This window comes from Prinia subflava, chromosome 9 (genome assembly GCF_021018805.1).
Source record: "Prinia subflava isolate CZ2003 ecotype Zambia chromosome 9, Cam_Psub_1.2, whole genome shotgun sequence".
Lineage (NCBI taxonomy): Eukaryota > Metazoa > Chordata > Aves > Passeriformes > Cisticolidae > Prinia > Prinia subflava.
The window spans coordinates 9,590,102-9,613,483 of NC_086255.1; the positions used below are offsets into that span (position 1 = coordinate 9,590,102).

The following is a 23,382-nucleotide window of genomic DNA, read 5'->3' on the forward strand; positions in this document are numbered from 1 at the left end:
CTCAGACAATGGGGGCAAAAAGTCAATGGAACACACACACAAACCTATTTACCCACCTCCCCAAATAACTCTGACAAGCAAACAACTTCTAGCACTGGGATGAAAAAAAAGCAAAACAAAAACTATAATCAAGTTCATATTTGGTCAAAATCAAAAGCATAAAAGAACTGCAGGGAAGTTGAAATAACAGAGTGAATGTTCAGGTTATTGTCTAAAAGAAAGTAAGTAGAAGTGGCTTTTACAAGAATCTCAACACAGACATCAGTTTGCTTAGGTACTCACTCTTACCCCTGATGGAGGAGAAGAAAATGTAGGACCTGGCTGGCCAAAGGATCTTGCTGGTGTGGAGATAAAAGATGCGCCAACATTTGGTGGATAATCTAAATAATGGATTATACACATTTCATTAAAATCTAGGCTCATATTAATTGCATTAATGTGTGCAGTAAGCAATGCTCCATTTACATATTAAGTAATTTCATAGCCTCTAGACCAAATTATACACTGTTTTGTTGTAGTATAAAAACAAGTGGTTCTTGGAAAGAAAAAAACCCACATATTTCAAAGGGCATAGTATTGGCTTTCATTCTTTTTGTGCACAACTTCTCAAAATTTTTCCTTGGAAACATTTATCACATTTAATTTTAAAAGTGCAGTTCTCCTTAGAGACTGGTTTCCCCTTCAATTAAAAAAGTGTTTTTAACTATTGTACATACAACTATTCACCTTCAATGCTAGATGGATTGAAAACTGCTGCATTATTTGGTGATAAATGCAATGTTCCATCCGCTGAGCTTAACATACACCGGATACCAGTGCTGGAAAAGAAAGAAAGGACTTTAGGAACATGCATGATGTGCCAAAAATATTAAAGCTGAATTGTTAGGGAGCAAACTCCCAGTGGAAAACCACTGAAGTAAGGGATACTCTGTTAGCAATTCAGTTTGAAGAATTCACTTTAAAATAATACTTACTTATCTGAAAAAGCCATACATTTTTGGATGTGGAGACTTCCCTTAATGTGCTGATCCCAGTCCTATGTTGAAACAAAGAGATGATGAACACAGGAAAATCCTGAGACAAATTTACAAAAGATTATTCCCCCATTAAGTTTATCTTAATCTAGAAACAATACTGAGATGCTGAAGATCAAACTGTGTGATGTCAGAGTCAAGTGACCAATTTGGTCACAAATGCATTTGACCAATGCATTTACGGATTCATTATCTGAATGTTAAATTATCAGTTATTTTACAAAAGAAAACTTTCTCTGTATTAGCTGTTAAATTCAGTATATTTCTAGTAATGAAGTTATTTCACTCTTGCTGGACCTCATCCTGCAAAGGTGCAAAGCACTCTCAGCTCCTGCAATGTCCATAAAGAAGGCGTTCAGCATTCAGGGCAGCCAGGACTGTACTTATTTCACTAGATCAGCAAAATATGTCCAAGTACATTTAACTATTTACATTTCCACGATCCAATTGAGGCAGTGCATTAAACGCCAACTAACAGATCCCCTGAAACTCACTGCAGTGCACTACAGTCACTTAAAAACCCCTGCGTTCTTTAAGTGTTTAATGAAAAAAAGAAATGCCCAGCATGCTCTAGATGGGGGCTACTTCAGCCCAGCCCTGCAAACTCCAGTAACCAAAGTAAAACTTTTTGCAAGCAGTTGTTCAAATAGTAAAAGGTAAACATGAAAGCAAATATATTGAAATATCCCAAATCCCCAGGCTGTGTAGAGATCAGGTACTATTTAATTTGCTGGCCATTTTCCTTCCTACATACATGCTGTTATAATTTTATTATCAGGCCACCATCAGCATGAGAACACATGCCTTTGTGGTTAGGTGCTGGTCCTGTGATGTGACAGAAAGGTCACGAGGACTTGTTGAGCAGGGCTTACTATGAGGCCAGAACAACCATGGATGGCTGTGGGGCTCAGAGGGCCACTTAAATGGCCTTCTCCAGACCTGTCCTATAAAACATGACCTACAACACGCTGCCTGGGAAACTGGGAAGATGTTTCTTGAGGGTGAGGTTGAATTTGGAGCTCCCTTGGCAGTATGAACAGCAAAGTGAGAGAGAGTACAGTCTGTACCACATGTGATGAGCAGCTTCTTGCTTTCAGGTCAGAGTCTCTGGGGACATCTTGAGCCCTAAATTTTCCTGTGAGACACAAGGAAGAAAAAATTCCTACACAAGAGTATTTAAAATAATGTTATCCAAAAAATGCTGGTTTGTTTAAGCAAGCTGCTTCCATGAGGCTGTTAGGGGGAAGCCTTTGAGATCAGAAAAGAAGAAGCAGATGAAACTACAGACGTGGGGTTGCAACACTGGATTGCAGTACAGGGGGATCAGCTTCAAGCTCTGGGCCCATGAGGGGCCTATGACCTCAGCTCAGACCTCACATTTCTCCCATCAGGGCTGTAACCTCACCATCTTCCACGGCAGGATGTGGAACAAAGCCGGATCTCGAAGCCCCAGTAACTGCCATGAAACAGATGCACCACATCCTCAGCAAAACTATGGCCCTTTGTTTCTGTGTCTCCCAGGGCACCTCTGTGGTGATGGACACTGGCAGTGAGGGGTGGCATGAGCTGGTGGCCAGATCAGTCACCTGACAGCCTGTTCAAGGGTCTGAACCGTGCCCAGGGACACCCTCAAATCACTCACCTTCAGATCGAAGATCTTCTTGTCGCACAGGGCGCAGATGTGGGGGAAGTGGAGAGGGGCCACGCCGCGGAGGTCGCCGAGCTGGTGTGGCAGCAGGGAGCGGGTGGGCAGATCGGGCGTGCCGCCACTGCGCTCCTCCTTCTGCCTCATGCGAGGGCTGCCGAAGCTCTGCGCGCTGTGGTTGAGGCGGCCGAAGGCAGGGGGGGCGGCCGTGCTGAACTTTGTGTCAGGTGTCGGCTCTTCGGGGTTGTACAGCTCGTTTCTTATTTCATACTGCTGCTGACTTGCTGACGGCCACAGGCTGTCGCCGGGCATGAGGTCAGGCTTGTTTTGGCTGGGGAAATTAGGGATATTTTCCCACTGGTTGCTTGTACTGCTGCCATGTAAGATAGGGCCGGGATCTCCTTTCGGATGGGAGCCCGTGTGTGGGTCGCTGGGGAAGGCCCGTGCTGCCCCATGCTGAGCTGCAGCCCCGTACGACTCCTTGGGAAATGTCGCTGCCGCCTCGTGCTGCAGCTGGCCGGGAGCCCCAAAGGGACTCTCGTAGCGCGACCCTGCTGCCGAGGTGGCAGTGTGGGTGCCACCAGCCAGGAAGCCGTGCTGGCTGGACTGTTCTCCCTCTGAGGCAAATGCCTGAGAGGCGGCAGTGACGACATTTTGTTTGTACTCATAAAAGCCTCCTGCAGCAGTGGACGTGGAAGCACCCGCCTTGTTGAGACCCACCACTACGGGTTGCTGGCCGGAGGTCGGAGCCATGACACTTCCAAAGGGATTCATAACAATTGCGCTGGGGGCCTGGGCCTGGACGGCTCCCAGGCCTCCCCCTGGGGTGGCTAAGGCCGGGCTCTGGGCAGGAAAGGCAATTCCACCGGAGGGGAACCTCGTGCCAGCGATGCCGGGCCCCTGGGGTGGGCCTGCGGTGTGGCCCTGCGGGGCGTTCATCACCGTGGGGTGCCTCAGCTGGTTGAAGAGTGGCTGTGACATGGCCACTTTGGAGAGCACCTGGTTGAGGACAGTGGCAGCAGCCGGGTTGTTGGTGACAGCGGTCTGAGCCAACTTCAGCCTGTGGAGCGTGAGCTGTGCCTGGAGCTGCGCCAGCTGCAGGCTCGCCGGCGAGGGGAGCAGGGGGCTCGGGGCGCCGACAGAGAACGGACTCTTCTCCAGGAGCTTGGCAGCGCTGCAAAGGATCAGCATCTGGGTTAGCCAAATTCACCCCATGCCCACCTATGCTCACCTCCTGTTAAAGCCCAGCATGGGACACACAGCCACTTCCAGAGCTTTGGTGTATCCAAACGTAGGGAAAGCAAAGGGGTGATTGAGAATATATCCATAGCAGGCCATCTTCCCTTCCAAATCTGCTGCCGCATCTCTTTCCATCAAAAAGTTAATTGGTAGACAACTATGCCAAAGATCTCACTTTTAAAACCTAATTTTAGCCCTCATCAGCCTCAGGACCAGAGCTTCAACTCATTTTAAGTACCCATAGGATTTATGCTTCTAATGAAGACCAGGAATGGAGGCCATACAAGCCCTTCCACACCATCCCCAAATCAGCAATTTTTCCTCTTTTCTGCACTTCATGCAACCTCCAGCCTCCCTGCTGAGACATCACTGATTCTGACTGATTTTGTGGTATCACCATTGTTCCCTTTTCCCACAAAGCAGAGGGATGTGAAGAAAAGGACATCAAATGGGATTTTAAAGACAGCCTCACAGTTATTTCCCACCTAGCACATCTAGCTGAATAAAACAAGCTGAAATGTTCCACATGCATTTATATTAATTGTTTACAGTTCTTGTGTTATTAATCTGCACAGCAGCCTGTTCTGTAACAAAGCCTATAGTCTCCCTGCTGAGCAAATGCAAATATACAGGAGGAAAAAAACTGAATGGGAAGCAACTACAAACAGGCTGTCCTGAAGAGTTTTCCCTGTTCAGCTGGAATGTAAGACAAAATTTCTGCAGTGCCAGCTGCTGAAAATCAAGGCCTTTATACTTCCTAGAAATAAGAGGTACACTGACTGTTGTCCTTCAAGTCTCATACATGGGATGAATAAATGACTGAATTGCCTGCTTCAATTCCAGAGCTGGGAAAATAGGAGATGAAATTTTCAGGCATATGGTGGTTCCTTGCTTTGGGAAACACCTTTGAGACATCTCACCAGTTCACAGCACCACCACCAAACCATCATACCACCATTTTCATGCTCCTACTGGAAAAATATTATCCTTCACTTTCCACCACCTCTGCTCACAGACAGCACAGCTACTCAGTGCATTACAAATGGTTGTTCATTCTGACAGTGGGAGCAGAGAGCACTCACACAACAGGGATGTAGTCCAAAGCTCAATTAATTTATATTGTAAAAATGTATTGAGTTTCAATTGAGGCCTTTCAAAGCAGCAGGAACTATGCATCAACCACCACGCAACCCTCACTGTTAATAATTGGCCAATTTGCTAAACTGCATGGATGAAGCTGTAGTTAATGATAAATGTCTTGTCAGCATGCTACATTTGAAAACCACAAATTAGGAAAACATCTGCTTAAATCCAAAGTATGACTAAGAGAAAATGAATGGGTTTCATATTTAACATTTAACTTCCACTAGCAACTGCAAGGCACATCTGTCTCCCAAAATACAAAACACCGTTTGGATAAATGCATCATTATGTAATGACACGACTCCCTGCCAGCACAGGCTGACACCAGTGCTCAGCTTCAGAGCTGAGGTGCCTTTTATTTTCCCATGTGGTTTCCATCACTTACTCTCTGACTTGCACTTACAACCCAGTTTGCTGTAAATTTGATTATGGATGAGAGTCAGGGCACAAGTACAGTCAAAACAACGTGCAGGGCCTCCCAAACCCCAGCCCAGGAGATCCTGAGGACCCACAAAAGCTGCTGAGGAGTGCATGTGGTGAGAGGGGCTGAGCAAGCTGGGGATGCCACAATGGCACACACACTGCCCTTGCCACCAGGAGACATGGCATGGCCTTGTGCCTAGGCTGTATTATGCCACCAGCATTTGAAGTATCCTGACTCATAATGTGTTTTCTGGCATTTACCACAGTCCTGACAATTGTTTCATTTTATAGCTAATTATGCCCTTTGTTTTTTAAGTGCCGCAAAACTTTTTCAAAAATTTTACAAAGCATGAAAATAAAATCTGCCCAGTGGTCTCCAAAAGAAAAGCCAACAGCACAAAATGTTTTAGCTCAGGAGCCACAGATGACTCCTGCTCCCAGCAATCTAATTCCACTTGCTGCAAGCCTACGCAGCAGTGTGCTTATCCCAGCAGCTGCAGTCACTTCCCAGCTCTGGTGGCTACCTGCTGGACACAGGCACAGGCTCTCTCTCCAGAGAAACCCTCTCACTTGACACTGCCACAAGCCCTGAAGGTGCCTCAGCCCTCTCATGTTTTGACCAAGTTTGGAGCACTGTTTCCAAGAACCTCCACTCCCGGCTGGGCATGCCCTGGGTGCTGGCGGAAGGCAAGGCCAGGAGTGCCCCGCACAGCTGCACTAGAAATGCTCTGGCCACTAATTTCTATACTAAAGAAATTTAATTTAACCAACAGCCTTTGGACCCTGCTCCAGAGCAGGGCAGCACCAGCTCCCTGCGCCTGCCAGCTTCATCCCTGGAAGCCAGCAGTCCAAACCACAGAAATACTGGGGCTGCGGGAAACCTTACCAAAAACGAATGTTGTATGAAGAAGCCACAGCCTCCAATCCACTTAGAGAGGGACAGAATAAGAGGGAACAGTTGTTCCCATGCACCAATAGGTTTGGGAATGGCCAAACTTTCAAAATCCACGTCTGTTATGTATTTCCAGATTTCAGGGCGTTTCGGGTTGCAAAGTTTATCCTGCCACAGCAGAAACAGAATATTTTATCATCTAACCGAGGCAAAGAAGGAAGTGCTTGTTCTTGGGTCAGTGGGAAAGCAGATATGCAGATGGAAGGCTGGAGAAGAGCTATACATAAAGTATCTTTCAGAGAGACACCCAGATTTGAGGATTTCTGTTCTGCTGTGAAATACATGGCATAAGAGATACATTGGCCAGCTTTGAAAGTTTCTTTCTTTCTATTCTACCATCACAGTGTTTATATATTTGATAACATAGTTTTGTAAATAATTTTGCTACAGGCTTACCAACCTACTGGAAAGTGCAAGCACAAGGTGGGGATAGCAATCAGCTAAGGTATTTTGTGGGTGCCATTCCCCATTTGGACACACACACCTCCCACCCCCAGCTCATCCTCAGGTTACCAAAAGGCAGCCCCCACCTGCTCGTGGGGGGTCTCTGCCACAAGATGATTGAAAGCAGCTGAATGAAGCTCTCGTTCTCCGTCAAGCACTCAGGGAATTGGTCTGCGTCAGACAGAGTTAGCTCTAACCCGTGCAAAACATTCCCGATTATAAGGTCAGCAATGTAAAAAGTAAACAGAAGTTGTCCTCTGCAATTATTTGTTTAACACCCGCTGTACAGCTGGCCTACACCAGCGCCACTAGGAACACCAGAAATGGTCTTTGTTTGCTAAAATAATGACAGGCAGGAGTTTTGACAAAGAAATCCATATCCCAGACAAGTTTTCACACAGCTCTGAGAGACAGGAGTTGAAATTGTACATTGATATTGCAGCACTCACAATGGGATTGCAAACATTGGCAAGGTCGTATCACCATAAATCAATCCAGCCCACCTGCTATCCCTGTAATCTTTATTATGCTTTTAGTATCCAGGAACACTGTCAGAGCTAAGGTATCTAGATGACTGGATTATTTGAGCAATCCTGTCTACCAGAGTGATGAAAAGGTTGACCACAAAACATGTCTATTAAAACAGACCAACAACCTGGAGCTTGATTTTCAACTGACAAAACTAAGGGTTTCAAAATGCTGCCCAGCACCTTTCAAAATTAAGAAAGGAATAAAACAATCTGGACTAATAAATTAATGATCTGAGTTGCAGCTATTTATATACTCACAAATATTTTATATATTCACAAATATTTGAAATCCTGCAAAAGGTGTGAATTTGAATACTTAAAAACAAGGACTAATTCATAGCAGTGCAGAATTTTTCTGGCATCTTCCATGAATCTTGCATATCTTTTAAGATTTTTGCAATCCCTCCCCTGAGACATGTCTTTATATATAATTACACCAACCTGTCAAAATATTTGCATGAGAAATTTTTAATGATTTTTGTTCCAAAATGTGCCCTTTTTTCCCCAAGCAGTCTGCATTGCTATGTTAAAATTTCAGAATTAAAATGACAAGGACATGAACATACTCAAGTATCCTACACATATCATCACTCTGCATTAGTACCGTATTAGATTTGAATGTGTGCAGTAGCAGGCTGGTTTTTCTAAAGCTGCCTCTGGATCAATTTCTCTAACAGTTAGCAAACTTTAAATTTATGATCCAGGACGCCTGAATACATCACACAGAACCATTTCCTAATTATGCAAGCACAAAATCATTCTGTTATGCAGAAATGTGAACATTCCTTCCCTGTAATGTATCGTTTATGCAAAACATATTGGGCTGCCTTCTCTAAACTCATTCAAAACAATTGCCACTGTACTAAAAAGGCAAATAAAAATGCCTTAAAAATATACAAATCAACTGTTTCATGACGGAATTGGCAAGATATTAGGGGGAGACGTAATTTTCAAATTAAAATGCATCATTTGACAGTACTTCATTAAAATTACACATTTGCATGTGAGGACAGAATCCAGCTCTTGAACACAAAGGAACTACAATGTCATATTTCAAACACTGGTAGGATTAAAACAAAGTTCAGCAAACTCCACAACATATATTAATTACCATAAATTAATTATTATAATTACATTTAATATACTGCTGTTTTGCTGATCCTAGTAATAATACAGGGTCTATATTCACTTTTGCTTGTCATACAAACCCAGCATTTATACCAACAAAGACTGGAGCATTGGTTAAAAAATGAACTCTGGAACTTTTTCCTACATCTTTAGCTTGTTTCTGGCTGGTACTAAATAACTGTTCCCTTTCCCTTTAGCTCCCCAAGATGGTTTTGTTTTTCTTTGTTTGTTTTGGTTGGAGTTTTTTTGTTTGTTTAAGTAAAATGAATTTCGTGGTCAGAAAAGCTTATAAGGACTGCTGAAAGGACAAAACTCTCCACCTCTATAGTTTAAGCTCTGAAATCATCTACCATCAAACCTTTTTTTCCTGAGTTCTGTTTAGAAATTATAAAGAAAAGACATCATGTTTCCCAGTAAGTTCAGCTAATGATGGGGAGCACTAAAAACCTTAAGCTACTTTAATACATGTATAAGCTGCAAGTAAAACCCTTCTTATCCCAAATAACAATTTCTAAAGCCTTCCATTACACTGCCGAGAGAGGAAAAGAAAACATCAGCCAACGTATACATGTGCTTTGCCAAGTGAGTTTTGCATGTTTGGCAATGCTAAACCCTACTATCTGGACAATTATCCAACCTAACAGTTATCTGGAAGATGAAATGTAAAACGTTATCACAGAGCCGCTAACCCTGACGTTTACAAAGCTAATGGGAGTTAAATGCCTGCCTCCTACCAAGAGTCCTTCTGCTTGTGTGAAACTTTCAAGCCAAAAGGTTCTCTTGCCAGGCAATTTTCACTGAGAAAGGAACAAGATAAAAGGGCAAAACATAACAGCTTTGTCTTCGATAACAGTTCTTTGTTGTGATCACAGAAATAAAGTGATCTTAGGAGAATGGTTAGGCCAGCTCCTGAAGCAGGATTAAGGTGAACTCAACCACTTGGGACATATTTGCTTAATCTGCTCTTCGGAAGCTTCTTTGGTGGATATTTCATGACCTCCAGGGATAATTAATTGCTCAGATCCCCTTAATTTTATAAAACTCTCCAAAAGCCTATGATGGCTGTCTGCTGACACCCTAAGCCCGTCTTCCCAAGCACACAGAGAAGGGCTTCTCTTACCTTCCTGTAGGTGCTGCAATCATATCTTCTCTGCAATCATCCCAGCTCCTTTCTCGACACATTTTGTGTGCCGTGCTTGTTTGCAATCCCAGGCTGGTTGCTCTTCTTTGTAACAGGACAGCCCTGTGGTTCCCCAGCCCCTTTCCTGAAGGGACATTGCCCAGATATGCTGGTTGGGAGGAATGTCGGGAGCTCAGCTGGTCTGACTTCCCACACAATAAGGACTAGCTCAGTCCCTGCTTCTTTTGACTGTCCAATGGATTAACTGTATTACCATTTCATTTTATCCTCATCAATATTGCAACCACATTACAGCAGATCCAGTTTGTCAGGATTACTCTGAATTCCCATGGTACCTCCAGAGCACTTGTAAATCCTCTCCTCTTAGCACCAATTGCAGATTTAATGGATACTTTGCTACCCAAGCTATCAATGAAGGTGTTGAATAAACTAAGGAGGGTTCCAAATAAACAAACTGTGGTGTGCTTTCCATTTGCTCTCCAAACACCAGTAAGGTGTTCAAGCACATGTTATTCACCTTGAAGCTTTGCTTTGCATGCTTAGGAGACCATGTTTTTTCCTTCCTGACAGTGACATCTGCTAAAAAAATTAAAATAAAAAACTCATATTTGCAATAAAAGGGCGGATCATCTCTGTGAGTCTGATTTCTTATTAACAACTCTTGCTCTGTATTTCTGGGGAAGTTGTCTTGGATTGTTATTTAAAATCATTGACATGTTCTGGCTTCTTTGGAACAATATGTGCTTCTATTTCTTTCTAGCTGCTTTCAGTTGCTGAATCCACAGCTGGCACTTACAACACAAGAAAAATACCAGGTACGACCCAGGCCTCCGCTGGCCATCATATTTCCTGTATATGTTAGTCACTACATATTTTATCCTCAAAATATGCTTCTTATATTGTGTGGAACTCTAGATTACATACTGGGCTTATTTCTGCTTTCTCCCATGCAATCTCTCTATAAATATTTAGTTAGGTAAAGTTCAGCTCTTTTCAAGTAAGGCACTTTGTCTAGCAAATGTACTACCTGAACCCAAGGCTCTAAGTCTTCATTTCCAAAAGCTGAGAAAGTTATCATATTGTTCCATGATATTTAAATGTTGTTTGGTTTTGATGATGTGCCACAGTATGTCAAAGATGTCTCTGAGCATTACTGTGCAGATAGGAACGCTGGTCTATATTTAAAATTCCAATAGGCAGCCATACTAATTCCTTCAGCTATACTGCAAGCATCTAGCTGCAACTGCTTCCCAAGGAAATGTAATCCTTTATTTACTGAAATTAAAGAACTATATTTTTGAAGTGTATTTTAAATGTATGCTAAAACCTGTCAGAAATAGCTATAGCACCAGATCAGCGCCCTCAGTAACATGTTGCAAAGTTCTAAATTAGCAGAGAAATCGTGTCACAGTTTTGTGGAGCTTTCAGGGTGTGCTGTGGCGGTCTGGCAGTGCCATGTTGCCTGTGCCTGCCTCCCAAGCACCCTACCTGCAACAGCTCCTGTCAACTAGGATTCAAATACCTTTTTTACTGACCAAAGTCCTGGTTGGTTGGATGATCCCTGCAAACCAGCATCCTAGCAGGGGTTCTGTTGGGGGACCCCAATAACTCAGGACCCCACAGCCATGGGCCCTGTGCAGATGGGGGTGTCGGGATGCTAAGAGCCCAAACCCCTCCTGCTCCTGCCCCAAGCTGCCAACAGAACAGCCCTTGGGACCTTGCCTGGGGCTGCGGAGTGCAGAAGGTCTTTTGGGGGATGAAAAGCAGGAGAAAACATGGTCCATAAGGACCATAATGCAAATCCACAGGTGAGCAAAAAGGCAGGGACAAGGATCAGCACTGGCAGAGTCAGGTAACTCTGTAGGAACAGTGCAAGCGGCTCCAGCAGATGCACCCCGGCCCCAGGGTGCTGCTACTCTGCCACACCCGTGCTCCTGTGCTCCAGCTCTCCTCTAGGAGAGAACAGAATTCTAGGGGGAAGGGATCTGGAAAGCTTATTTTAATGTAATGAAGAAAAGAAATGCAGATTAAAAAAAAAAAAAAAACAAACAAAAAAAACAAGTCAGAAACCCTTTAAAGGTTTTCACATAAGCATACAGACAAATGCCCAACCGAAAAATAATCCTTGATATGTAGTGTTTACTGCAAGAGATGTTACAGTAGTATCTCACCACACCTCCTGCTAATGTGTTCTCTGCACGGCGTTGTTAACCACTACAATAATAATAGTATAATATGTATCAATATCTTGCCGTGCCTGGAGGCACAGCTGTTTTCACTTGCATGTTGAAAGTAGGAGCCATAATGTGGTAGGCAGATAATTCCTCATTTGAATAAGCCATTTCTATTTCACAGTAATGTAAGACAATATAAAAGCCCTCTTACCAAGGTAATATCTTCAGTTTATAGACAAGAAAATGACATATAACTGTGGAAAGGGAGGGTAGAATATAAAAAAGGATTTTTATTTCTAAAGTGGCTTCATTTGTGTTCAAAAAAAGGATTGACATTTGTGGGGGAAAAAAATTAAACTCTCCTTTAATTTTTAAATATTAGTGCCAATGATACATTTGAAAATTTTAATGAAAAAGCATATTAGTAAACTAAGTTTCTGGCAGAACACTACTGACACAGGCTACAGAAATCACATGCAAATCCGAGCTCTTCTGTTTGTACTCTAGGTCATCCAAAAAATGACAGCTTGTGACTACAAGTCACCCAGGAGCATCACAATCATTTCAGAATTAATCCAGTATCACCATCTCCCCCTAAAAGCTGTTTACATGCTATGTGCTACTAATCAACACAGCACATGAATGCACAAGTGGAGATGCTGGAATAGCTCCTATCTGAAGTGGCTGAGATGATTTATTTTCTCTTTACTGCTAATGTTGAAATGCTGGCAATTTAAAGTAATACTTTTTTTAAAAAACCCAACCAAAGCCCCTGAGGCTTCAGTTATTTTTCAATCAGATTTATGATTAGAAAACCAGAACCTCTGTTAAGATATATATATATTACACAACTATATACTTCGGCCTATTTTTCAGTTTTCCTTTTATGCATATTTTAAAACAACATAAATGTTATAAATTCCTATTGTTTAGGCACTTACACACACTACTGATGTACATAAATTATACACGAACCTTGTGAAGCCCCAGTCTAATTCAGCTGTTACTGAAGAATGCTGCAAAGCCTTTCCTGATTTCATTGTAGCAAGAGCAATGCTCCTATATGCCTTTTTGGTTATATTTAATTTAAGCATAAAACATCAAAGAAGTTTGCTTTCTTTCCATGATCTCTTTGAAATCAGCCTTTAATACTAGGCCATATTATTCATCCTGTTACACAGAAGTAATACAAAGTCTATTTTAGCCTAGAAGCTTTCATTATCTGTTTTGCAATGAATGTTGCTCACTGCTTTCTTTAATGCATTCCAATTTCTATGCTAAAGAAATCTAATGCGAATCTTAGAAGATATATATTAGGTTTTCTTTAATTTTCTTATGTTAGAGGGAAACAGTTGTATGAATCAGACCTGAGCATGTTTCTTCTGGCAGAAAACAGCTTGTGCCAAAACTGTTGCAACTCTTTGGCTTAGAGAAGTTTAATTTATTGTCTTGAATAATAAACTGCCATTCAATCAACCTTGTGAAACAAAACATAAAACAGGACTGTGCTTAAATCTTGAACAGGAACCAAAAGAGTTTTCCACAAAGGAAACAAAATTGGAAAAGGCATTTTGTATTAAATAACATCAATTATTTTGTTCTCTCTTTCTGTCTGCCTTCAGTATTAATTAGGAGTAACTGACAGTTAATATGCTCCAAGCTCTGCATGGTAAAATTGATTAGTACACTAAGACAGAAAATAAGAATCAGTTTTTGATGAAAAATATCAGATTTCAGAGCACTGCATGTGGCAGCTGTGAGGAAGGAAAAAGTGTGAAGATATTAACCTATCCCCAACACTGAGCTGGGCATTTGCCCAGTCCTGCTGACAGAACTCTCAATGGAGACGGCCGGCCACTACTTTTTGGTTAAGCACTGCCTTATTTCATCTTAATTTTTGCTTGATGGTTTGTCAATTTTTAATATAATGCACATGCTCTGTCCAGTAGCTATTGTCTAAATGTCTAAAAAACTTACATGACTAAAGAAAAATAAGTTTTTATGTATCTTACTGGCCTGCACTGCACATGTGACACCTTGTGTTATTCATGTATCTTTTAACTGCAAAACACCCTAGGATCCAGATTCAGTTTTTGTGTGAAAAGACATCTAAGAAAGTTATTACTGCTATTGTTTTAAAATATATATTTTTTATTTTATTTAATATTATCGTATTGATTTACTAGGCTTTCCTTCTGAAAATAAAAATCTCTCTTGAAGTATAAAGTATCAGTTATTAGAAAAAATCCAAACAAAAAAATGACAAACAAAAAATAATAACGCTTTGATTCTTCTTTTTTCATTTTTGATTCCAAAGAACTCTATTCATAGCCTAATGAAGGCATTTCCAAATTCAAACATCTTTGAAATATTTTGGTATCTTGAGTTCTTTCCTGTTTTGCAAATAATTCTTTGCCCACTGGTTGTAAACAGCACTAATATAATTCTGCTTTGTGCCTACTAACACAGACTATGAGGCTTATTACCGGGTGGTTAACCATGGCAAATCAATAGGATACAATTGGGTGTGGAATGTCTTTTAAAGTCTAAAAGCCCTTTATTACAAAAAGCTAAGCACGATAAGAAGCTACTGCCCAAAGCAGATCGTATCTTTAATCTGAAATCCCAGTTAGCTGTTGCCGCCAATGCTGCCCTTCCCTGTCTTTTCCCTTCGTTACGGAAAGAGCTGTACCTCAAAATCAAATTTTAAAGCTCGCTGAGATACTCCACTTAGCACATTAGTGTCCCTCCTTGCTGAGAGGACGGGGACACAGGCATTTCGGCACGGCGGTGGGTGGACACGGGTGACACGACGTGATCTTACCTTCTTGCAACATGAAGGGCTGCCGGGAGCAGCGAGCTGGTGCGGAGGGAGCGCGGCCAGGAGCCGGTGTCAGCGTTGTGCACATGCCTCCTGGTAACATCCCACTGACATTCTACCTGCTCTCTGCACCCCGATTATTTACAAGCTTCCTTCCAGAAAGTCACAACTTTAGGAACGAACGAAACCCACTCCAAATGGAGGACTGGAAGGCGGATCACGTGGCCACCAGGAGCCGGTCCTGTTGCATTACACACAGCAAGTGTGGATGGCAAACAATATCGGTTGATGTTTACGCCATATGTTCTTGATCTCTTCACATATCAGCACCAAAATCCTGTTTCTGTACAGTGTAATACCACGGAATCCTACTGGGAAAAGGGTCACAGTCTAATTAGGCAAACTGCAGAAAAAACACGGCTCACTAATGAAGACTGAAGGAGACTGAATTTTACAAAGCAAGCACTTGCTCTGGAAGGCAATAAGCATTACTCATCTGAAGTTTTAACAGTTTCTTAAAATATGCACTCGAATACACCACATTTTCCCCCTGAGCAATTTGTCCACGTTCAGGCTGGCTGCTTCCTAAGGACAGTTGAGGTATTAAGGAAAGACACTGCTGATATTTGTTAGCTCGAGCAGTATTATTGCTCAAATCAAATATCTGCCCGCTTGGAAACATCCAGCAAAAGGAAAAGTCATCATCCAGCACGAATCCACTGTCCCAAAAGTGTATGAGCGCTGAGCTGTGCCACAGGTTCTGCTGGGACCCCAAAGCAGGAGCAAGAGCTAATGCAGAGCCCGCACACGCCTTCGGCATGTTATCTCAGCAGGCTTCGTCCTATTGCTGATCCACCTTTTCCTTGAAAACAGAACCTTTCCAAGAACAAATTTTTCACTTTCATAAACCCAAATGTATTACATCTTAGGTCTGGGTGGCAAAATTAAGGATCTTTCCCATGTGTTACATCATCAAAAAATTAACATAGACAGAAAACCTTCCATTTTGCCGTCTCTGCTTCTAACAAGACATAGTATATATGTCAATTAAGAAATAAATTCTATTATTAAGAAATAAATGAGCTGTTCTCTCATACCCAAAGATCAAAATAAGGCAAGTATTCCTATTTTGCCACAGGGACATGAGCCTTTTCAGCCCATCAGACAATGTTTCTTACAGCAAGAGCTTGTTAAACTTCCTTTTTCCAGCATTAGTCTGGAAACCTTTCGCAATAGCACTGGCACTCTGTTTGTGACATGATCCTTCTATGGAAGATGCCATTTCCAAAATTACCTTGCAGTAAGGCAAACCACAAACTAAATCAGTCTGCAAGTACACACCTCTTACCTTTAAAAAAAAAATTAGAATCCTGCAATACTTCACACTCGCTCGAAGTGGAGACTGGAGGGCTCTCCATCCATATTTTCTAATTTTTTCTTGCCTTATTTCTTCCTTCCTGCATCGCGTCACAGAGCTCTCCCCTCCCCTCAAAAGGAGAAAACTATTGTTCAAGTTTTTGGCTTCTCTCCAAATATAAAGGCCCCAATGTTTAAGAGATGGCAAAGACCATGACTGAAAGGGGAAAGGCACCTAACAGGTGGTCCTAGGGGGTTCCTTCACACATACAACTCCCATCAGGAAACAGCGTAAAATTCAGGGGAAGGAGAAGGAATTAGTACAATCTACAGAGGTTTTCTACAGCCTGTCACATCTCCCCCCGGCACAGGCGCCCTCGTGTTCTGCTCTGCATCTGCATTCCATTAGGGGTGAAGAAACACAAACCAACTTTCACTCGCATCTGAACTCTCCACTTCGTGTCACCCTCAGGACAATCATGTGAAGCCCATATGGCGAGCCCAGCCTGGGAACCGCACGGGGACCTTTCCGGCCAGGAGCGGAGCTAATCCCCAGCGCTGCCCGCACACGGCTCATGTGACCGAGCGCTGCAGGTTCTCCCTCCCGCAGCTGCCTCCAGCCCAGAGCCGGCCAACTGCGCCCTGTCAGCAGGCGGACCGGCGTTTTTTCCACCGAGTCACAGCAGGCCAACAGTGAAGGAAAGCAAGGAGAGCAACACGGGCAGTTTGATTTCAGAAAACACTGCCTAACACAAAGGCTGTATGGCTGCTGATCTCTCTGAAGAGGGAAAAAATTCACCCTCTCAGCTCCACGGTTTTCCCCAACATGCATTTTCATATGTCATCAGATACTCGAGTTTCCCTTCACACCCAGGGGAAGAACGTGCCACAAAACCGCGGTGTTCCAGGCAGTCTGGCAAGTCTCATCCCTGTAGCATGTCCTCACCTCATCCATCTGCTAAGCTAGGAGGAAAGAAGAATGAAAAAAAACCAGCAGCTAGTCCTTTCCCTATTTGCCCACAAGGAAAAACCCACCATTCAGAATAAATCAGTTAACAGTCACTATTTTGTGGCTTTTTAGCTTTTTTTGCAACCTTCAAAGTTATCAAAAAGGATCAAAAATAAACATTAATTTTGAAAGTGGATGCCTTTCAGAGAGGGACTGTGCAGTCTCTTGGTTGGTTCAATTTCAGTTGGGAGAACCTTCATTGTTTGCAGATAGTCTCAATACCCACATTTTTTGGCACATGCAAGGTCTCTTGACTGCCTGATGCCCTCTGCTAAGGTAATGTGATGTCTCAGGGGCTAGTGAGATGAGAAAGGCTCACTGGTAGTCTTTAAATATTAGTGGGAGTAAGTAAAATACCATTCAGACCACTTGGATCAAAAAATGAAAAAGCTGAATGATGAAGTGATGCAGCTGAGAACAGATTCTAGCTGAGCAGTTTGCACACAAGGAGAGATATCAAGTCAAAGGCAAGAATATATTTGATGAGGAGCTGTAAGTCCTGCGATTTAGCTTTTCAGGAAATTTTGCTTTCTAACACTCTAATTTGGGATTGTTTAGGCTTGACTTTGTAATTTAGCGGCCAATCTTTTAATATAAATCACCTAAGCATAATTTCTGGGCTCTGATTTATCTTCACATATTTAAAAATCTCTTTTTATTGCAGCAAGCACAAAAAAATTTAGATTCTTTTCCTATCTCCAGAATTTCTGGATCATACTATTACTGTTACAAAAAACATCAGTACGTCATTTGGAAAGCATCCTGAGAAGTCAGATGCATCAACGCAAGCCAAGCAGGAATGTGACGGATCAATTTGAATATTTAAACAGCAGAATCTTAAAAAAAGAATTGCATCAAGATCTCCAGATGTAGGAGCATCCCCACTCAGAGAGGATTACTGAATAAAGAACACATCCTGATATTTGGATGGAACATGAGCCTAAAAGTCTCTTGGCATAAACCACGTCCTACATAGCGGGGTTTGGAAAAAGCTTATCTCCATATTCCACAAAAATGAGCTTTAGAGTCAAGCTTCTATAATACCCAAGAAATGAGATGCTGGCAGACAGAATTGTGGTTGGATCTGCTGTAAGAATTCCCACATTACTCTAACAATCAAATACGTTTTTTTAAATGGAGTGCATTTCATCCATCTCAACCTCTAAAATGTAATGCACAGCAAAACAGATATTATCTTCTTTGCCCAAGAAAAAATTTAAAAAGCTGTCTTCACAGTGCATGCAGAAAATGTACATGTATTTTTTCCGTTTTTACTCACAGCCAGTCACTCCTCCTGAGCTTCCATCCTGCTCCTTCTAGCAATATTCAAACAAATTATTTTAAAAAGGGAAGCTACACTTCTTTTTGTAGCCAGCATTACAGCCTGATTTGACCAGGACAGGAAATCACTTTTTTTTTTTTTACTGGGACTGGAATCAGACAACTTCATTTACAACTTCTTTATGATAGAAAAGACAAGAAAACTGAACATATGTCTTGAATGTCTATACCTAAACTAATAACTTGAAGACCAGAAATATTCCAACAACTGTGATTCCAAAATGTTTGGGTATCTGGACACTGTCATTTTTGAACAACCACTAGCAAGACCATTCAAACTTCATAAATAGTTTTTAACATGACATCAAGAAACATTGACAGACCTTAACATAGTCTTCTGGGACTGTAAGTGCAACTACTGTTAGATACTAAAACAGGCCCACACCAATATTTCTAAATTGTTTTTTCAGATGCTCAAGTGCCTGTAGAGATTGAGGCTTCAAAGATTGGCACATCAAATCTAACTGCCCATATATACTACTGAAATGGCAGTGTAGTTCTGCTGCCAGGGTCCAGGTCAGTCCTGGTACCCAGTATCAGGGGGGATGAGTTGTAAATCCTGGGTTTGGGATGATAAAGGACCCTCTGGGTCACACAGTATGAAATATCTGTGTTACACCTGAGGTCAGACTCTGTTTAGTGGTCACTTCTAGCTAAGAAAACCTCTACCAAGCTGAGATTTACTCATGTGTCCAGCATTCATGCTTCTTCTGGTTCAAGGATTGTACTAATCAAATACTCTAACACAAGTATTTTTGCTGAACATAAAATACAATTTAGCAGAGAAAACAGTTATACTTTAAGCAGGACCAAGTCACTCATATGTGTAACATAGGATGAAGCCTTCTCACTGCAGAGAAACACCAGCCTTCTGCACTACTGCTGGCTGCTTCCATCTAAGGGCAGAGCACAGTTACCTGCTTTAATGATGTTTTCCCTACTTTTCTGTTATTCCTACTAGGTTTTGTATTGTAGTTCACAGTGAATGCAGGGGTTCATTATCACACAGGGAAATAATTTGGAGGATGGGACAGCAGGTGAAGATAGTGTTCAGTGCTCAGCACTGCTATAAAGAGATCCTGAGCAGTTTCCGTAAGTGCTTTGGTTTTCAGTTACTTAATTGGATTATCTAAAATCCTCCTGCTCAACAGATCAGTCTCAAAGTCTCTTGTCAAATTTAGTAAGCCTTCAGTCAGGCCTTCTAGCTATGATCCAGCCTGTGGTCTCTGTTGATAATATTTTCAGATACTTTCACCCTCTGACTTGTCTACGGAAAGCAAAGCCTTTGTTCATCACTGGAGCTTCAAAGAGAATAATACACACAATAACCTCTGCTGCTGACTCCAGCATTATCATACAGATAACTTAGAGGGCTACCTAAATATCACTGATGAAAACTCAGTAACAAATAATTTACTTGAGTTTTCTCCCATTTGGCCATCCATTTGGAAAAGGACATGGTCAGTTAGGCTTTCACTAATACAGGAAGGTGTTTCCCACAAGACATCTGGTCCTGCTCAGTTATTTTCACCTAATACAATGCACTGATGTTGTAGAAATTAAAACTATTGCAGAACTGCCATTAATTTGCAGCACAGGAAGAATTCATTCTTTTTCTCCTCTAGGAACGAGTGTGGCTCAGTACATGGAGCTAGACAGCCCAGCTCTTCAGCAGCTCTGTCAGGAACATGAAGAGGCACGCAAAAAAGCTCTTTCCCTGTCTTATATGTCTGTCCTGAGGGGTGTGATGGAGACAGCCAGTCCCAAGTGCCATCTGCCACACTACATGTGAGCATCACACTCTGCTGCCCCTTCACATGCCTGCCTGGATTAGCCAATGTCAACAGGATAGTTACACCCTTCCCTATATGGGCACGTGTGGGGCATCCAACTCCATGTGCACCACGGGGGAGAGACTGCAGGGAGAGGACAGACAAAACACAGGCTTGAAGTCTTAGGAAGCAATGCCAATCTACTCCTGACTCTTGAAACAGGATCAGAGACCCTGGGAACAGAGCCTTGGAGTGGAGTCGAACACACTGAGCAGATTTTGTCCCGAATATGGGACCTGATAAGGCAAGGCATAAAACAATCCAGTGTTTTGGTCCTACCAGACTTTTTGGTTCCACATCTCTCACCCTCTCCAGGTTTTGCACAGCTGATGTGGTGAGTACAGCAGCCCTTGAGCATCTGGAAGTCTCACAGATGTCACCAGGCTGGAGTATCTCCAGGCGGGGTGCATTTACCACCAGTGCCGCAGAGGCAGGGAGGAACAAACCCAGATTGTACCGGGGGCTTTCCCTGTCTGTCCATGCTGTGCTTGCTCAGGAGAAGGTTGTTGACCCAGAGCGTGAGCAAGGACAGGCCAATTGTCCTTTTGGCGTCCTGGTCTCCAAGGAGGGAAAGAGGACAAGCAACACTAGGTCTATAAACTGATGGTGGAAAGGATACACATTTAAAATTAAGCTAAAGGTTGGCTCGAAGCTGCCCTAAGGTGGTAAGTCTGGGAGTCACACAGAAAATTAAATTGTCAGCAAGAACACAAAGAGGGTGGTTGGTTAGAATGTATGAGGCATATACCCTAAGGAAAAAAAAGATACTAAAGTATTTTTACATAAATCAGCTGAATGCAAATGTAAAATATTGCATGAAAATCACAGGAATAAGCCTGAGATTTAATATCAATATTAACATCTAGGATGAGCCATTTAATAACATCTCCACTCTGCTTCCACCCAGGAAAACATGCTGATGCAGGCTGGGAAATCTGAGCAGCAGCTCATGTGATGCAGACTCCTGACATTCCCCCAGACATGACTAAGCTTAAACAAGTGGCATTATCTGGTGCATTTGAAAGCAAGATGTGAACAACATGATCACGGGGGCTTTTTTTGGTACCTCTCAAAATGTTCCTGTTCAGGATCAGGATAGGGTTTGTGAAGTGAAGGATATTACGAACAATTTATTGTTTCATAGTCTTGCCAGCCTTGAACTTAGGAGAGAGTGCTGAGAGCTAACAGCATGAATGGATAAAACAGTAATTCTGTGAAAATACCTGTAATGGAATTGACACCATACCCCATGACAAAAATAACTGCAATTCCTGTCACAGAAAATACAGGCTTAGCTAGAAATGGAGCCTAAAAACAGTCACTCAGTCAGTTTTCCAAGTTTTACATAATCACAAATATGCAATTTGGTATTTTAAATCTGCTGCCTCCAAATGTGGAATTAAATAGTAGGTCACCACAAATACTATTTTCCAGTCGTGAAGCTGAACATACAAGTGAGCTTTGTATTAACCAAAAAATCGACTAAAATGAAAACAAATGTATGATATGAATCCCAGATAGTATTACCCTGATGTGTGTGCTCAGATCAGGAACACCAAGCTCAAACAGCACCTAAGCCCCTGTGCAGGCACATCCTAAAGGCACACACTGAGCAGAACTCCTGCACTGCAGCTTCCCTTATTCTTAGCATGGGATTAATTGGAGTCTACATTCATAGGTGCTTCTAGGAAAAAAAATCTTGATATATAAATGAAGACTTCTGCTTTTGAAGAAAGTAGAGCAAAGAGTTGTACTTAATTTTAAAAGATTTTCAAAACATATGGTGTGGAGTTAAACACAGCCTCCTCAAATACAAACCAATCTATGTTTTCCATCTTAAGAAACTTATTTTTTCTCATCTTTCCTACCTAGAGTTTTGCATATAGCTCAGCAATTATTGGAGGTGCTTATTGGCTGATACTGCCACCCAATGGTTCTTCAGTCATTGACAAATTACAAAAAATAAAATCAAAGCAGATTTAATGCAGAACCAGTTCTGCTTCTGCTATGGGAACAGAAAGCACCTTCATAGTAGGACATTTCCACTAAAGAGTTGTTCTGGAAAATGACCATATAAAATACATGTTAAAAACACTCATTTGAGGATGGTTCTAAATGAGCCAATTCTCAGAATTTCAGCTGAGTATTTTTACAATAAACATGGGTGAGTTATTCAGCTGACACAGACACCAGCTTCTGCACCCAGTCCTCAGCCAGGCACTTCTGAAGGTGTTCCCCCACTACAGGAGAAGGGATAAACAGCCTCCTTCTCCTTTCTGGCTTTCTAGATCTGGCTACACTAGCCCTTCCTGAAATAAAGCAAATCTGACTGGCCCTCAAGACTTTTTAATTCAGGGCATGGAGAGGGAGCGAACAAATTGTCTTGTCATCTCTGAATATGTATGTATGTATGTATGTATGTATGTAAAGTAAATGGGTCTTCAAGAAGTGAAGCAAAATTAATTAAAGATTGAGAAGAAACAGAAAACTCTGTTTCCATTCCTGCAGTCAAGTCCATGAGAGATTTCTTTGCCTGCAGGTAGAGGAGACCCCATGGTGGAGAAAGCAATGTGAGGCTTCCTGTGAGGAAGAAGATGGGAGTTTACACCTGGTGCACACCTTGACTTTGCCTTTGAATAACAGGGGGGTTTCCCTTTTTTCTCCCATCTCAAGTGGTCCTGAGAATGTCTCCTCATCCCAGGTTGCGAGAGCCTGGCTGGATTTGTCAGCACCGTTTCCCTCACAGCCAGGGAGGGTCAGACAGCTGCACTACAGCCCCAGCCTGGGCAACTCTCAGACAAAGCCTTGAACCACTCCTGACTCAGCCACCACCACCACCCATCAGCCACACAGCAGGGAGTTACGGTGAAGCCTTCAGGAAGCACGACTCCAACAAGAAAAACAGCTGATTGTGTTTTTCTCTGAAAGGCTACAAAGGGTTACATGCAGCAGAAATATTATTCTGCATTACTATACATGCTACAAGGTCCCAACAATTTTACTTCAGTGCAATAATTTGATTCACAAAGCAATATCTAGTAACTAGTTCTTTATGTAATTTTCTTGTTAACAAACAAGACTGATCCTGCTTTATTTTCTGCATACAGTTATGATGACAAGCATCTTCATGTGTATTTGCTGTGTCATAAGCAGTAGTAAAATAATTTTTC

General features: G+C 42.2%; 1 protein-coding gene across 3 annotated transcripts in view; it reads right to left on the minus strand.

Moving 5' to 3' along the window:
* RBM20 (RNA binding motif protein 20) overlaps positions 1-23,382 on the minus strand; it is a 103,451-nt gene that overhangs the window by 23,450 nt on the left and 56,619 nt on the right. For all 3 annotated transcript variants that reach the window (XM_063405331.1, XM_063405332.1, XM_063405330.1), the window contains exons 2-5: positions 2,677-3,853; positions 975-1,036; positions 727-818; positions 289-380 (exon numbers count right to left, since the gene is read on the minus strand). In XM_063405331.1, coding sequence (XP_063261401.1) covers positions 289-380; positions 727-818; positions 975-1,036; positions 2,677-3,853 — 1,423 coding nt within the window. The remainder of the gene's footprint in view (positions 1-288; positions 381-726; positions 819-974; positions 1,037-2,676; positions 3,854-23,382) is intronic.